The sequence below is a fragment of the Corapipo altera genome, unplaced genomic scaffold (genome assembly GCF_003945725.1).
Source record: "Corapipo altera isolate COAL_440 unplaced genomic scaffold, ASM394572v1 57, whole genome shotgun sequence".
In the NCBI taxonomy this organism is placed as follows: Eukaryota; Metazoa; Chordata; class Aves; order Passeriformes; family Pipridae; genus Corapipo; species Corapipo altera.
In genome coordinates this window covers 1,052,916-1,070,662 of record NW_020884905.1, presented here as the reverse complement: position 1 = coordinate 1,070,662, position 17,747 = coordinate 1,052,916, and the positions used below count along the sequence as shown (strand labels likewise).

Below are 17,747 nucleotides of genomic sequence, written 5' to 3'. Positions count from 1 at the left end.
GTTCACAAACTGAGGTTCCGTAACTGTACACTGGAAGACAAGATCTGAAGAATCATTTAAAAGGGGAAGTATCAATTTCAGTTCTGCTCTTTAACTTCCTGCTAATGTACAAACTTTCCATTTTAATCCTTTGCATTGAACTTTTCTATAACTTTTGGGACAACCGATTTCTAGTTGGAAAGCTGTGCTTGGAATATCTCTGCAATATATTAAATCTGAGTTAGGTCTGACTTAGCTGCTGATTTAACTTTGTATAGGCTTATCTAGAAGGCTGTAAAAAACTAAAAAGAATAAGATCGTTAGTTTGCTTATTAAATTGTCAGACAAAAGGACCAAAAATACTTCAGTTTAGAAAGCACATATATATCTTAATAGAAATTATGTTATATTCCTTTAGCAGCCAAACCTGGAGAATAATGTACTCCTGCTAATCAATAGTTTATACTCTCATTTAGCCAAATAGCAGATGTCCAGCTTATTAATGCCACAATTTCTGGTTTCTAGCAACCATAACAACTTGTTACCAAATAAAGCATTTATCTTTGATATGCATGTTTATTGTTCATAGGAAAATTATGAATAGCATCATTCTTGCTTCTGATCGGCAAGACATTCGTCTCCACTATGTCTTTACACAATGTGAAACGTAAATCAAGCTGAACTCTTCAAAGCCTTTGTTCTAAGCATATTTTGTGTATTTTCGGGCTGATTTGCTGAATTAGGCTGGTTTGAAATGCTAGCATCACAATAACTCATATTAAATTGAAATGTGGAATTCATACTCAACAGAAAAATGTAGAACAGTCCAAAAGCACAAAGAAAACCTTTTAGTCTTTTACATTTCCTAGCTAATTATCATAATGCTGTAAAAGCATAATGCAAAAGAGAAGCCTGCATCAACTAAATCTCATGTTTTCAAATTGATATTAAGAAAAAAACAGCACAATGAACAACAGATTGTCAGTTGCTGAAAGTAACAGTGTAGGATGAAAGAACTTAATATACACATGAAAATAACAAATATTTGGCATATATTTAGTCAAGTATCATAAAGCAATATTACTTTCACAACCAGAAAGTGTTATTTGTTAAATGCTTTATTTCTGGATAAACTCTATGGATTTATAGATATTTTGAACTTTGATCTGAGAAGTAAGTGCCCACACCTTTACAATGTACAGCAATGGCACCGTCAGCATTTTCACAGATGGTCAGGAACCTCTGAACTATACTGTCACTTGGTGTGCTTCCATCTATGAAGAACAAGTCATAATGCTCAAAACCAGCATCAGTAAAGCGTTTGGCTTCATAAATTTTTTTGTTTAGTCTAATGATTGATGTGACGTTATGTTTCTTGAAATAGGGGAAGTAGGCTTCAGGTGCATGAAGGGGATAACCTACAAAAAAAGAAAGCCACAATAACTGAACACCATAGAAAAAGTTCAAAGCCCTACTAATGAAAATTGCCCCCCAAACCTTTCTTGAATGACAAACATTAATACTAAAAATGCTTTAATATTTTATTCAAAATAAACATGTTAAATGATATAAAAAATTGTAAAAACACGCTCATGAAGACCACTATTATTAAAAAAGTATCAGGAGGAAGAATGTTAAAGCACAGTATGTGTGAAACACTGGGCTGTCTCCTGTTTAGCCCCCACTCCCCTCTGCAAGGAGGGTTCTACACATAAAGCTAGGCACATATATGAACTCAGCATTTCAGAACAGCTGTCCATATACAGACAGAAAGCTGCAGATGAAAATAAAAACATGCTTTAAGAGGAAACACTGTTTATGAGGAAAATAGAGTGCTGATCTATATTATGGATGAGAGGAAAGAGCTAAAGAACAAACGAGTCAAAGAATAAACTGCAGCACTAAAGACATTCTTGCCCTATGGTGAAGTAAAAAAGCTTTATTGCCTTGATTCTCTGTTGAGAGACAAAAGGATCCTCTAGATGAAGATAGGGGCACAGGGAGGGAGGTCAAACACCAACCACAACACAGCTGCTTAGGATAAGTCATATATGCATTAATAAATGCAATTAGAATCTCAACATAATGAGAAAAATGTAGGTTTGTAATATGGACTTACACTCACCTGGGTGAGGCTTATTTAGTGTTTCACAACTGGATTTTAGTGTTAGTGCTAATTTAGCAATTTTCAGTTATACACATGTTGTAAATAGTTCTTCATTAGTAAAGGCAAGCTTCTTTTTAAAGTCTTTCCCTGTTTTGGTTGCAAACTTCTTAACAGTCTTCTGTGCTTTATGCAACTCGCCTTTAATTCTGCATATTTACTGTATCAGTTTACCGTCTCCAGGTTCCAGGAGAAAATTAAGGGACCGAAGTTTCTCAGGCACTTTGATACAGAATGAAAGTCATTGACTGTTAGAAGAATTAAAACTCTTCTAGCAAAAATTCCAAAACCTTTTGAATTAAGTTCTATAATCATATATAAAATGCTCATCGAATGATTATTTCTCAAGATTAAAACTTATCTATAAAAGTCTTTATCTTCTTATTTGCTGTGACAATTCAACATGCTGGAAAAATAAGATCATAGAATATCATTAAAACATACACCATACCATTTTCAAGTTTGCTTTTTGGGTGTGGTCCACTAAAAGCCAAAAATTTTCCCGGAATAATCCAGTTGAAGTCACCATTTTCCACTCGCTACAAAAATTTCAGAAGAGAAAGAGGAAAGCATTTTAATACCTGATTATACAAGGTTAAAAAAATTACTCAATATTTTATTTTTTACTGTGTTCCTGCTGCATTAAAACAAAATGCTTCAAATGTAATTAGCTAGCTTACCTATATGGGACAAACTAACCATAGGCTGCTTCTCAGAAATCTCTTAATAAAACAAAATGGAAACAAAACTTGCTGAAGTTTTCCAATAAAAGCTGACATATCCTTTATCTAAGATTTCTCCTTTAGAGTGTTCAGTGTTTTAGGATACCTATTAATATCAACACTGACATACCGACATTTTTCTGTGTTTTAATCAAAGACTATAGAAAAATGCTTCTCTGTAAGGCACTGGCTAAAAAACTCAAATCACAGAAGACAAATTTAAAACCAATTAGCCTCCAAAAGAATTATCTTTTCCCTGTAGAAACTGAAATTTACATACTGGCATAAGCTCTGATGAGCCAGTAATCAAAGAAAAGTATAAATCAAATAAAAAGACTAAATTCTAAAAAACTTTCAAACTGACATTTTGCATTTCTTGCTCACATTTACATAAAAACTTTGAAAAGGCTCTTCAAATTCTGTCAGTGCTAAAAATGAAAGCTTCTTTGGAAATACGTAACATGAACTGTAGTTCAGAACTGCCTTCTTTTCTTTTTTTAATTGAAGACTGCTCATTCCTCATTTGGTAATGCAGTTATTCTCAGCATGACTTTTAAGGACATGGCACTCAGTTCAACTGCATTATTAAGCTTGTGCTTTTAGCTCTCAGCTCATCAAAACATCCTAATGAGTGAAAGGTTCTGATAATGGACATCACTGTAATCAATTCACCAACTGTTGGCTTAGCTGAACGCATTAGGCTTGCTCCAAATGTCCTCACACAGGGGTTGCATAAGCACTAGCAAGCCAACCTCACTGCCAAGCCAGGACCCCACACCCCCTGGATTTGTGTCACAGATCACAAACTCAACGCTGTAGCACCTTTATTCCCTTTAGGGAAGAAGTCCTGTTCAGTAAGTTAGAAGTATTTTTGTATTTGTATTTTTATTTGTGAATTAAGTAGTTCTTTATAGTTACAGGGGTTACTGAGAATCACTTAGATATCTGTAGTTCATATTGCTTAAAATTTATGTACATGCAAACAACATTATTACTCAAAAACTTAAGAACTTCAGTAATTTACATCTAGTCCAACAAAAGGGGAATTACCTGTCTTTATAATATAGTAAGATAAAAGAACTATAAACATGAAATAAAATTTCCTTTAGCCTGCTCCATTTAAGTCGTATGCAACTTTTCTCCACATAACCACACATTTGAAGACCTAACATAGCAAAAACCTGGAACAAAGTTTTCAAAGTTTTTGAAATATAGCACAGGACATATCTACACATAAAGCTGACCACGATGTGTAAAAAAAGAGAAGACATACCAAAAAACGGACAAAAAAATAAAGATGATTCCAAGTTCTTGCTTCTTAAACTCAGTAAGCAGCATACTGTAAACATCGTTCACACACATGTACTTTTCACAAACTAAAATGATGTTAAGCATTAAACAAGATAATGGAATACCTTTAGTCAATTATTATAATACTTTTTTTGAGGCCGACTAATGCCTACCTCATGGACAGAATTAGAATTCCTAATAATTCCCAAGTACCATTTATTTCTAGAACAGGCCTTTTCCTTTTGTACATAGATTAAGCAAAAAAAGCAGCAATACTTTAAATTTTTGTTCCTGTTCATTTAATTTTGGTAATTCAGCAAAGGCTATACCAATTCCTCAACCTAATTGTTATGAAACATTACAGGATAGAGAAATCCTACAAATGCTTTCTAGTATTGTGAATAGCTCTCTGTTATAGACTGCTGATTGCAAACAACAGATACTTTACAGATTTGTGCTATTAATTATGTTTTCCCACTGTTTATTCCTTTTCTGCCTTCACTGCCTTCAACATTCATGAGGTAATTCAGTATGTATCTGAAATACATACAGCTACAGGAAATGCTCTTAAAATGGACGCTTTCAGACTGAGTAACTCTATTCCCAAGTTTTCTGAAAATTGCAATAGAGGGGAAGAATAACAGAACAATACTGGCTACAGTAAAGTAACACAAGTCTAAAAAACCAGAGAGTTTAATATACAGACTAGAGGTATACTAAATATTTGAATATATATCTTTCTGCTTAACCAATAAAATTTCAGGAATATAGGAAAGTTCCAAAGATGAGGTCCAATACAACTGTTCTGGACCCTATGTACATACACCTTCTGTGCCTGAAATTTCCTCCATACACAACCCAATTCACAGGTACAGCATGGGCATAGTTTAAAGCTTCTCTAAGGCAATGTAGCATGAAATAACTTTCTTCTTCCAGCAGATAAAGGTGTGTATGTTACAAAGCCCTAGAAGCATCCAGAGACAAACAGAGTTTGTCTATACTTAAGTTGTAAAATGGTTGGCAAAACAACGAATGACATCTGTTAGCCTTCTGGGACTTCATCAGGAAATATTTTGTATGTATTTCCATTATTAGAATCTCCATATAATGCCTCCTTTACTAAAAAAAAAAAGTTCAAAATGTCCTTAATCTATGTGGGAATAAAAAAATTTGACATATATTTGGGACTAATAGGAACACAAGAAGCGGCTAACAAGTGCTGCAAGAAAACACATATTCTGTGAGTCATCTGAGAAACTTTGGATCGGATCCTGGGGGAAGGCTGGGAAAGCATGAAAGACATCCCAGAAGCCAGAAAGGCTGCTAGAAAAGGGTAGATTTATTATGTGATGCACTGAAATTGCAAGGATATTAATGCTGTGTGTTCTTCACACAGAGCATACATGTTTCAATGTACATACCTTACATATGAACACTGGGTTTTACTTGAATTAAAATGTGTTTCCAGTATGTTTTAAGTTGTGGGATACTGTGTACTCTTATTTTAGGTAAACCAAACACATTCAACTCATTATTAAATGTACAAACCTCATAGTGTTCATATTCCTCCACATCAAATGTCTTAAAGTCAAAAAATCCATGCTGCAAAGCCTAAAAGGCAACAAGGTGTCAGTTTATACTGAAATACAATATATAATTTCATTTTATACTACTACGTTGAGAATCAGAACTAAATCCCTAGATGTTTATGTTTATTGAAGCCTTTTTGTTAAGACAACATTACATTTTGCACAGATTAACAACACAGACAACAAAAACTCCAACAATGTAACTGAAACATGTTAGATTCATTATTTCCCCTTCAAAGACATTATGATGGGACACAAAGTTGTTGCATATCACTTAAATTATAAAACTGATTCTCCCCACCCCACCATGTGTGATTTTTTTCTGTATTGCAGATGACAAGTAAAAAGCAATTCCCTTTTTGTCATACACTCATTCAATGATTTCTATGCTTGAATGTATTTTCATGCAGTTGGACATAAAACATTGAGAACATTGAGAGTTTATTCATTTTCCATACTTTATATGACACTCTGGTTTTATCACCATAATACCTAGGCAAAATGGCATGTACAGAATACAGTACCATGCATAACCTGTATTTTATTACTTCTTTTAATACACAGATAAAGTTCACTAGACTACATTAGACAGTGTCTATTACAGGATTGAAAGAAGTTTTGTATTTGATTACTGTACTATTATTAAATATGCCAATTTTGTACTGAAGATTTGTGTATAATACCACATTGAAAACAATTCTATGAATATAGAATTCATAGTACAAATTTATTTCAAAGAATATGCAGAAGACATTTCTTCAGCATGTATTTATACTGAATCTATTCCATTCTGAGAAGTGTAGATATTACACAATATTCTGGGATTAAGGTACGATAAAAAAAAAAATCACAGATCTATGATTTTTAAAAAAATAATCATCAGACTGCTATTATTTGCTACATATAGAGCACCTTTTTTAGGACAAAACAAAAATCACAGCTAGCTTTATTATAGAAAACACAGGCTCAGTGACTGGACTGTCATGAAACCTAAGATACCGAGAGGTTGGTCTGAACAGCTGATTTTGAGAAATGTATTTCATTTAAGCATGGCTGGCTGGCTGCACTCCAGAACTTGCAAGCCTCCTGAATTACATGTATATGATGTACATGCACAGGAACACCAAATTTATCCAGGTAAGACCACTTTAAATTAAGGCATAGGGTTTCTGCTTGAAGTATTTTTTCCTCTGTAAGTGAACTGGACAAAAATTCAGTAATAAATTTTATGGGAACAAAGGAGGAAAACTGATTCTCACAGTCCTTTTGATGTATTTGTTGCAGATAAATTACAATGACTGCACTGACTACTTCAGAGCTTCAGGATCTGTAGAATGCCTCACAAATTACAGTCTTGCTGTTAACTGACAGCTCCTTTCCCACCCCCACAGAACTAAAAATATTAAGCTTGATCTTTTTTCAATTTTTAAAAACACTTGTTTTGCCATACTTGTAAGGATTACAAATGGTCTATAAAGTGCCTGTACAGAACTGCTCCTATGCCTGCTCCCTTCACCAAGATCAATGGGAAATGATGAACAAAATTTAAAGGCTGACAAGTAAGATGTGAGGTAGCGTTTTTTAAAAAAGCAATACTGGAGCTTAATATTGCCCAGGACTATTGAAAGTGAGACATCAAACCACCAATAAGATACCTTAGCTTCAATTGTTTTTAAACAATTCTGAAAAGATTAGCGTTAAACACTGAACCAAGTGTTTTGGGGGAAAGTTTGGGCCAAGTACATGCAAAACCTGCTCAGATTAAGTCACAGTATACCTGTGTATTCTGTATCACTTGACTTTATCCACCTGTTATTCCCCCTTCCCCATGGTTATAAATGATCTATTAGCAGATCTAGCACAGTGCCTTGCATTGTTAAAAGCTGCCTCCAGCCAGGCCTGGTGCATTTGCGTGTTCCAAGTCATGAGGTGAAGTTCAGAAAGCTGCCAAAGGTTAGGCCAGCCAGTAGAAGTGTAACCTTCCTCCGCTGGCACTACTCAAATACAGTCCTCAGTACCTCAGGCTTCATGAGAGCATACTACTCATTCACACACCTCTTGAGACCAGATTTTCTAAGCTATTTTAACAGTATTTTCCTCATGATTTAAAAATCAATTTAAACCTATTTTGCTAAAGAAAAATGTTATTACCTTATTTACTCCCTGTAAACAGTCCAAGATGGTAAGATTGTACGTGCAGTTTCCAAATGAAGCATCCCTATAGATTTAATACAAATGAATTTAATATACACAGAATTATTTTAGGAACTTGGGGAAAGGCAGCACACAACAGAATACATTCCAGCTATTCAATTCCTTTTGAGAACTCTGAATTCCCGAAGAAGACATCTTTTTAGAAGCTTGTTCATGCTAAAGAACTCCCCTACCCAAGACGCAGGTCAGAGTAAGTGCAATTAGATACTGGATGCAATTTTAAGTGCATATTTTACATCAGCTAATTACATGCCCTTTACCAAATCATTTATACTACATTGGAACAGGAAGCTTTGCATCCTCTCTCAATTGTATAATGACAGCAGCAAATAAAGCAAAGCTTGCTTTAACCATTATTCAAGTCTTAATTGAGTTACACTGTCTAAGAGGGACAAGCAAACAGACTACTAGTTTGGAATTAATTTATAGGCCTTCGTTCTGATGCCTGATTACAGATGTGATTCAAAGTTAGCCAGATATAATTAAATTTAAAATTACTTAACCTCAGTTCTCCCACTGTGAAAATTACAATTTGTCTTTAGAAGATGAAATGAGACTCCAAATCAAAACATGTTCAAGTGGTAAGAGACACTAACATAAAAAAAACCCCATACCAAACACCACCACCAAAAAAATGCATTGTGGAAAAATGAAAAAGTACTTTTCAGACCAGTTCGATTTTAACAAATTCTTCCTGAGTAGATTTCCTTATCACTCATTAAAGAAGTCTTTTATAGCTTTGCTCTAAGCTATCTTAGAGAAAGTCCTAAGAACTGCATTTTATCAGAATTGCAAAATTTTACATTTCACCCAAATACCTATTTAATCTATAATTGATTCAAAATTTCAATCTTTCATTGAAAACTTGCTATAAGCAGTATGAAGTTTGTTATACTGATATGCTCCTTCAATCTCAAGTACTTTAAGGGCAGAATATTCTCACCTATTCTTTAAGAGGAGAATAAGTACAGCAGTTTTGAACAAGCAATGTTCATAGAAAATGTTTTTAAGAAAATGAAAAGCTGTATCTTTGGCAGTGTCATATTACAGGCAGGTTACTCTAGAAAAGCTTTTGAATAATTAGATTATTAAAGCACAATCATAATGTTTTGGAAAGGGAACTTTTAAGTGTGTATAAACTTTCCATATCCAAATCCAACAGGGAAGTTTTAAAAAAACAAGAACCCAGTATTTTCATTACACTAGATAAAGCAGAACATATCAAAGCAGCAAAATATGAACTTTACAGACAATACATTTTCAACAAAGTAAAAGTGGATAACAATCATTTTAGCACAAAAGTATTTTAGCACACAAAAGTCTTCTGAGCAAAAAAACTGAAGGACCCATTGGAAACACATACAGAGTAGAAAGCTTTTAAAAGTTGTACTGGTTTTCTGAAGAGGCGGACAAAAATAAAATCCAAACCCATTAAATATTTAGAGAACTATGAATGGAAGATAGGATCATAGCAGATGTTCTATTTTACATGTTATTTTGCTAAAACGAAAGTATAAGTTATATTTTTTCTGTATGTATATAACTACTTCTTTGACTGATAAGGCATCTGATAGTGCAGTACAGGAAAACAATATTGAGGGAAAAGGCCACATGATCTCTAATCCATTAATAAGAAATACTATGAGAGAGGGAGAGAGAACAATAAACTTGACCTAGATGTATACAAGATAAGCCTATCAGAATTCCAGGTATACAGAACTCCTAGCTCCAGTTCCCACAGACAGCTATTACCAGTGACGTGCACAGGGATGGTGCAGTTGACATGGATTGCCTCCACCATCCATGTCTCACACGTCCCATTTCTGCTGCTGTGCACCTAATCATTAAAGCAGGTGTGCTCCAACTGACACCTGCCATCCACACACAGTGAAACAGTAGGAAGACTGAAAGCTAGGAAAATTAAAAAGAGTCAAAGTTTTGGAATGGCCAAATAAAAAGTTGTTTAAACCTAATCCCAATTTTCCAGAAACTCAAAGAATAGCAGTATTCTAATGTTTTTTTTAAAGAGTTGATATCTCAAAAACTCACGCCCCCATCTATCCTTCATGGCAGAATGCAATAACGTAATGAAAACATAAGCAACAGGTATGAACAACAGTGCAATGTGGCAGTGAAACAACACCCAGAAGCAGCAGCTTATATTACCTAAGGCTTCAAGGGCATCATGGTGTTTGATGAACCAGGACAAGTACTGAGCATATCATATTAGACCTTGCCATAATCTCTCTCTCCTGCTCTGTCCCTCAGCTATCTTCTGGTAAGAAAACACAAGTAAATCATAAAAGTTCCTTGTATCCTAATTTGGAGAACAAGATAATGGAACAAAATCTATGTAACTTTTTTTCTTTAAAGCCACAGTCATTTTTATTTTAGCACTCCCAATCCTTTTCGGAGTAAATCCAGGAATACATATACATTTTCTTCCCTCGTTTCCAAAAGTACAGTTGGCTGATTAGAATCAATTCCAGATGCAAAACTTTCTGAAACTTCACTGTTTTATGCTCCAGAATTTTAAACCAAACTATCTGCAGGTATTACATTTTAGGTCTAAGAACAAAGAAATTAATCTGGTAGAAGTTGTACATACAATCCATAAGGACTCTGCATGCTGGATCTATTGACACAGTACAGCAATATCTGAAGTACAGGTAGGGCAAGTGCTTGTGGATTCAGTATTAGGAGATGAAGCCCATTTTACAAGTTTCAGAACATACAGCAAGTCACAAAATACAATTTACAGAGTTGTTTTAAATATTAAAACAATGTTTAAAAAAAGTAGTTTATTTATGACAAAAAGTCACAGTATGCTTATGAAGTGACATCTTTAAATACTCAGTCTTCCTATCAAAAAGATGATTTCGCATTATTCCAGAGAAGCATCAGTATTTCTTTACAATTTAGTCAAAAAGTATTTTGCAGAAATGTGAGAGAGGACAGATGCACAATGCCAATCTTACTGTTGACTACATGTTCAAGAAGGCCATGAAATACTCAAAAGGCAAATATTAAGAATTTTACCGTGACCTGAATTCCTGAATATTTTAAATAAATTACTCGAGTAAAATATCTTTTTGTTTAGAGGGAGTTGGCTAAGGTATTTTAAGTCACTAATTGTTTTGATACTTTATTTGTTACAAGAAAAATCAAAACAAATCTCCCCCCAGTTACCTAGGTGACTTCCTGCAGGCCGAGGCTGGGTTATCAAATTCTTTTTCTATCCCAGAGAAATCAGTCAGAAGTCATGTGAAATCATTAAGAAGCTTCATAAATAAAACCTCCAAATTTAAACTTGTTTTTTGAATCCTCCTGAATGAATGTATTTACTGAAGAAAACAAAATAATTAAAAGCTAATGCAGAGCAGCTAGTTCAATTTCACTATTCTTTGTGCCAATCCGCCTTCCTACTGATTTTGTACAAATTTCCAAACCATGGATAAAAACACTGGATACTGTCAGAAGTAGTACTAACCTTTACTAAAATTCTGTTAGAAATACAGCTATTCTCATACCACTTTGGCTTGAGAAGTCAATTACATAGCGCTAGATCCACGAGCATGCATTTTCTTTCTAAGAATGATAGATATATCCCAAAAGTTTTAGAGCAATACTTAATAATACTGATCCTAGCTTGCATAAAATACAATAGGTTCTGAATGGGTCACACTTTGTTCCACAGTAAAACCAAATGCAAGGACTAACAGTCATGAGGAAGAGCACTGTAAAGAAAAAATACCTTTACTAATCTTAAAGAAACATATTCTAGATTAAATTAAAATTAGTTCCAGACATCCTTCCTATTTAAACCTTCTCTACTCCTTTGTCCACTGTACACAGTCAGTATAGTATCTTACAGAAAACTAATGCATGTGCTTACATTTAAGACAATAGTAATTTTTAACTCACTGGGACTACATAGGCATGTACAAAAACATTTAAGTGAAACTTGCACTTCAAATCTTACACCTTTTTGTTCAACTCAGAAGTCTGTGTTTAAGAAAGCATAGAAGAAAAAGGAAAACCTCATTTCATATCAGAATAATGCAACAGAGCACAGACAGACATCCCCTGCTGCTTTGCAGCACTCTGATTTTTGTTGCTGATTACATGTTTTATTACAGTATTATTTCAGTCTTTTATGGCCAAATGTATAAGCACCTTGTTTTTCAAGTAGTGTTTTACCAGTTATTATCTGACAGTACTCTATCTGCTTTCAAAATGAAAAAAATGTGAATATTTCTAGGAGACACAGATTCAGTATGAATCTGAGCTGGCATTACAGAGTTGCATATCCCCCATCCCATTTCACAGTTGTTGTAGCTGACCTCAATACTGCATAATGCTTTCCCTTTCAGCAAACCTCTAAGCGCTGTCAATAACAAAACAGTTTGTTTCCCAGCACTTGCCAATAAAGAAAGAAATCCCAAAAACCACACACTAAAATCTAACTCTGAAATTCACGTCATTATTTAGAGACTGAACATAATAATATTAAAATATATTTGTTTTTTCTCTTGAACATAAAGTCAATACAGAGTAGTTTGAGGTAAAAATTTGAAACTGTTTCACACTACATAACTGGTATTTATGACAATTTTAACTGGTGTTATCACTGTTTTCTAAATGGAAGTGAGAAGATACGTGTAAGATCTTCAAGAGACTAGAGCGTCACCAAGTGACAGTGAATCAGCCAAAAATAAGATTAAAGTGTCTCGAATACAGTGTGCCTTATGCTCTCAAGTTGCCTTTAGTTTTTCTACCATAAAAACAAAACAAAATGTCCATGTATCTTGTAAGAGGTGAAGTCTGATTTCCTTCCACCTCTGGACTATATTTGCTGAAGCTGTCTTTAAATGAAATACCAGCTGAAGACCTAAGCCGATTAAGGCTTTTTGAGGTCACTGAGCTAGATGAAAGTAGATCAGTTTCCCAGTGATCACTTCATGTAAACTTACCTCAGTACTCCACAAAGAATCTGACAATCCTGCAGCTTCTACTTATTCAAAGATGTCTATTTTTTTCAAATAGAGGACACTTCAGATATCAAATTAACAAACTTGTTAAACAGTCCAATTGATCACTGCTCTCTGATAAACTCTTCACTTGAACTACTCAAACAGAGTTGACCTATACTACAGAAGTTATATAGTATCTAAGTTCCAGGTTGCAAGAACAAACTCAAGTCAATACTGAATCACAATGATTAACATCTCACATTATTTCCTTCACCGACCAACTTGTTTCTTCACAGTACAGTCTGGTGCCAAGCAGATATACTACCTAAGGCAGAGCTACTGCTTCCAGTACGGGTTCAACTGCTTGAGCCTCTGTATTATGCTATATTTTGCAATAGAGATTCTCAAATGTCCTGAAATGGACACAGGGGGAAATATCTCAAAGGCCTTAGAAAACCAGGGAAGGAGGATTAAATTATTTCTTCCCCATTCCCTCCTGATCTAGATTGCCCCACTGCACACCATCAGATCTAATTGTCCTTCTCTCAGCTCGAGTAATTCTTAAACTCCTTATGCATCTATACCAAACTCTACCTATGAGTTCAAATATCCTAAATATACCCTTCCCTATCAGATATCCTATCTTGTCATAATCCTTCAGTTTATTTCCTCCCTCCTCTTTGTCTCACCTCTGGTACAGGTTGATTACACACCCATCTCCCCAGCAGGACAAACTACACTGCAGGTAACAGAATCTACTTAGGCTCTAATCCAGTGCCAAGATCTGACGTAGTCCAAAGCAGATCCAAAAGAAACTTAAGTGCTTACCAGTCTCACACCATATAAGAGAGAATGCTCAAGAAATCAAGACATTTAATTCTTCTAGCAAAAGCTCATAATACTATATTCTTTCTAGAAACAGCCAGGCTCTGCTCAAGAAGATTGCCTCCCTCCCATCCTTTAAAATAGCCAAAGCCTTGTGTTTAAAAAAAACAAAGCAAACCCCAAATACCAAAACTCATCCACACCAGAGAAAACCCACCAAAAAAACCCCACAACCTGTCAGAAGTGCTTTAGTTTTGGCCAACACAACCTAGGGCTTGAAATACACAAAGACTGCAAAAGAATTCCATTCCAGAATACTTCTTATTCTCTAAATTTATTGCCCTCTTCTCCTAAAGTTGACAAATGGAATGAAACAATTATAATTTTATAATTATTTTGCCAACCCAGACAGCAAAGACTGAGTAGTCCCTTTGCTGGACATTGCCTTCTCCAATGTTTTTGGTTAGTATGCTCTCCCCTGGAAAATACAAAGTGCTCTGTGTATATAATAAAAAGCTATCTTCAGAAAATCTTTGCATTTCTTCTATATTTTTGATGCCTTCTTTGCTGACCCTAGAGTAGCTAACTATTCTATTTTGAAACAGAATTTCATGAATCCAAAGTCATGAGGATTTTCTTCGAATAATCATTTAAAAACACTTATAAGGAAATTTTTTTGTGCCATTAAATTTATTACTGTGGTTCCTATCAGCCTCACAAAAGTCACAGAGCCAACTACTTTCATTACTCCTTACCAGTCAAGCAGAATCAGCAACTTAAATATTACTACTACTATCAACATCATTATTATAAGGAATTAGTTGCAAGGCAAGGATCTGTAGCCTTTGGTTTGAGTAAATAGGGTCATATGAGACTGTCTGGCAAACACAGTATTCCTATCAAGTCTTCTCTCTTACAATTTTGGGATCTGACAAATAAAGTTCTTCACTTCGTCAGAACTTCTTTTTACACACCTTAACCTTTACTTTGGTAGGGGAGAGAAAAACCATGAAGACAATTTACTGTAAATCCAAACAGTAAATGTCTTTAATTGGTGAACAAGATGCAGCTATCCAGCCATGGGGCCTGATGAGATGCGCCCCAGGGCCCTAAGGGAACTGGCTGATGTTGTTGCCAAGCCACTTCCATCCTATTTGAAAAGTCACGGCAGTGAGGCAAAATCCCCCGTGACTGGAAAAAGGGAAACATTGCTCCTGTTTTTGAAAAGGGTAGAAAGGAAGAGCCAGAGAACTATAGGTTGCTGAGCCTCATCTTTGTGCCTAGGAAGATCATGGAGCACACTTTCATGTAAGCAATGCTAAGGCACATGCAAGACATTGTTCTTTGTCTAACATAAATCATCCCCCCATGTTTTATACAGAATTTGGAGAAGTTAAAAAACATTGACATTTAAAATAACTGACTTTCTTATGCCTTGTACCACGTATTTTTTATAATTCTCTGAAAAAATATGGATACCACTAGCTTGGTGAACTTCTTGGACTTTGGAGAGTTATCAAGGACCTGGTTAACGTATAAGCTCTCTGCCAATAAAAGCTATCACTGATTTAATAACTCCTTAAAACATGTTTAAGATTTCATAGTCAAACTGGTCTTGACATAAAATCTACCATCCCAACAGTTTACACTGCATCTGGCTCCTATACGAAGTACGAGAACAGCTAATCAGATCTTCCTTTGCTGAGTGGCTGAAGAATCAGATGAATTTGATACAGACAAGGTAGGCCTACATTCACAAATGCACTGGCTGACAGCGAACACTACTTGTAAAATGCTGACTCCCCTGAAAAGGAGGATATTGACCTTCTTGCAGTTGACTTTTATTGCCAGTGTTTGCATAGGAATACCATGAGGTATTCTCATTCATAAGGCACAAGGGCATAGTTCTCACCATGAAAAAAATTTGGAAGTCTCTTTATTAGATAGGCATGATAGCTAAAACTCCCTAGATTTGGGTCTCAATATGATCTTAGTACAGAGAATAAAGACAGATTGATGGAAATTATCTATGATTAATTGAAAACATTTAATAACTCGAATATCAGTGCCTGTTCTGTAAAAGAGAAAATATAACAGCATACAACTCCCTTTATTCCTCTAACTCTACCTACTTACAGATTTAAAATATTTGAATGACTTACAAATAGTAAAACATGATACATGATGAAGAAAAGGTTTAATTGCTAAATTGCAAACATGCTGAGAACTATTTTAAAAAACTGACAGTTTGCAAGGAATCTTACTTAAAACTTGTATCAATCTAAATGATTTATTATCACAATACAAAGCAAGTAATACCACCAGATGTAAAAATTATTTTTTCTGGACATCAGTCATTTTGATACAATGTCTGAATCAGAAAAGAAACCCTTTTTTAGGAAGGCAATCTGAAAAAAATTTATTTAGTAAAATCCAAACTAGAAAAGCTAGACTCATTTCTTGTGTTCACATACCTAAATGGAAGATATGGTGGATTAGATCCAGACAAAAGTGTCCTGTAAGCTTCTTCTGGTGTTTTCTTCAAGTATATTACCTAAAAGGGATGAGAGAAGAGAAAAAAAAAAATCAGCCCTGAGCCCTCAGCCCACTAAACTCCTAAGAATACACACTGTACTCCTTCATGAGCTACTCCTATGGACATACACAGGTCAGAAAAGAGATACCAACACAAAGAAATTATTCAGAAATCAACAGAAGTCAACAGAAACTGGAATTTCTGGTTTGTATCATTCCTCTACTTTAAAAAAAGAAAATGGAAAAAAAAAATCACATATTGCTCAACTGAGAGAGTTTAGGACAGACTTGACATTATATTAAGATGAAAAACACGTATCTATACTGGAGGTTCTCTCTCTAACTTTAAATGAATCAAAATACCATCGTGGCAGCTGACTAAGGAAACATTTCTCCACCACATCTCAATGGAAGATTTTCCAACACAAGTATTTTTGGATTCCTAATTGTCAATATCAAACTACTAATTAACAAAAATATCCAATTCAACAAGCTGAACGTGTTACTATGAGACCAACATACAGTTAATATAACACCCAAAGCCAAGGTTCATTCTTCTAATAGCTGCACTGGCTTAAGTAAGAAATTAGAATACAAGTACATATTTTTGAATTTCAATGGATATTTGCAGGGAAACTTTCCCTGGCACATGATGTGTAGCAATACAGGTCAGATATACCCACTGTCAAGAAAACTCATACCATATGCCCTAAAAAGCTTACAGAACAAAAACGGAATTAGTATTTTGCAAGCCCACCTTAACACTTATCTACAATATTTCAAATGCAGTTTGGATTCATCCTGTTCCCACCTGCACTCGCCATTTTAAAATTAGAAGTATTTGGAACAGTTCCCCTCTAGAGCTGCTGTGTTACCACAAGAGTTCTGTGAAGACAACCTGAAGCAAGCTGCAGAAAGGTGTACAGAAGAGGCCGCACACACTGGAGCCTGAAAAGTACTTGCTGACCCTCCAAGGGAAGGACTACAGGCTTGAGCAGTAGTGTGACATGCTTAGATTACCAGCAAACAAATCTTTAAAGTTTCAGGTAGGGCTGAGATGTCCAATTTAAATTTTTACATTAAGGAAAAACTCCTGCAAGCAAATCACTGAACATGCCATAGTAGTTTGCTATTACCCAGTCATTTGCTGCAATAAAACTACAACCTTAAGAATTCAACAGCTTTTCTTCCTTCCCGGCATAACAGAAGTCTAATAAATGCTGTTACTACCAAAATATACAGTTAAAGTAATCATGAGAGTGAAATATGGCCAGCCCACCTGCTATCTACAAGGAAAAGGAAAAAAGGCTCACTCTTTCCAGGGTTTGCCACAGTGCAAAAGCATGTTCCATCAAGACTGCTTAAAAGTCAGATTTTGGCCACTAATCAAGCTTTAGTCTCTGAAGAATTGCAAGAGGTAACTACTACTTGTTTTTTACAGGGTAGAATTAAAGCT

General features: G+C 35.0%; 1 protein-coding gene across 1 annotated transcript in view; it reads right to left on the bottom strand.

Moving 5' to 3' along the window:
• The window catches only part of CDC14A (cell division cycle 14A), a 55,204-nt gene that overhangs the window by 18,227 nt on the left and 19,230 nt on the right, over positions 1-17,747 (bottom strand). The window contains 5 exon segments of the mRNA XM_027651532.1: positions 1,167-1,397; positions 2,595-2,682; positions 5,704-5,766; positions 7,896-7,962; positions 16,231-16,310. Coding sequence (XP_027507333.1) covers positions 1,167-1,397; positions 2,595-2,682; positions 5,704-5,766; positions 7,896-7,962; positions 16,231-16,310 — 529 coding nt within the window.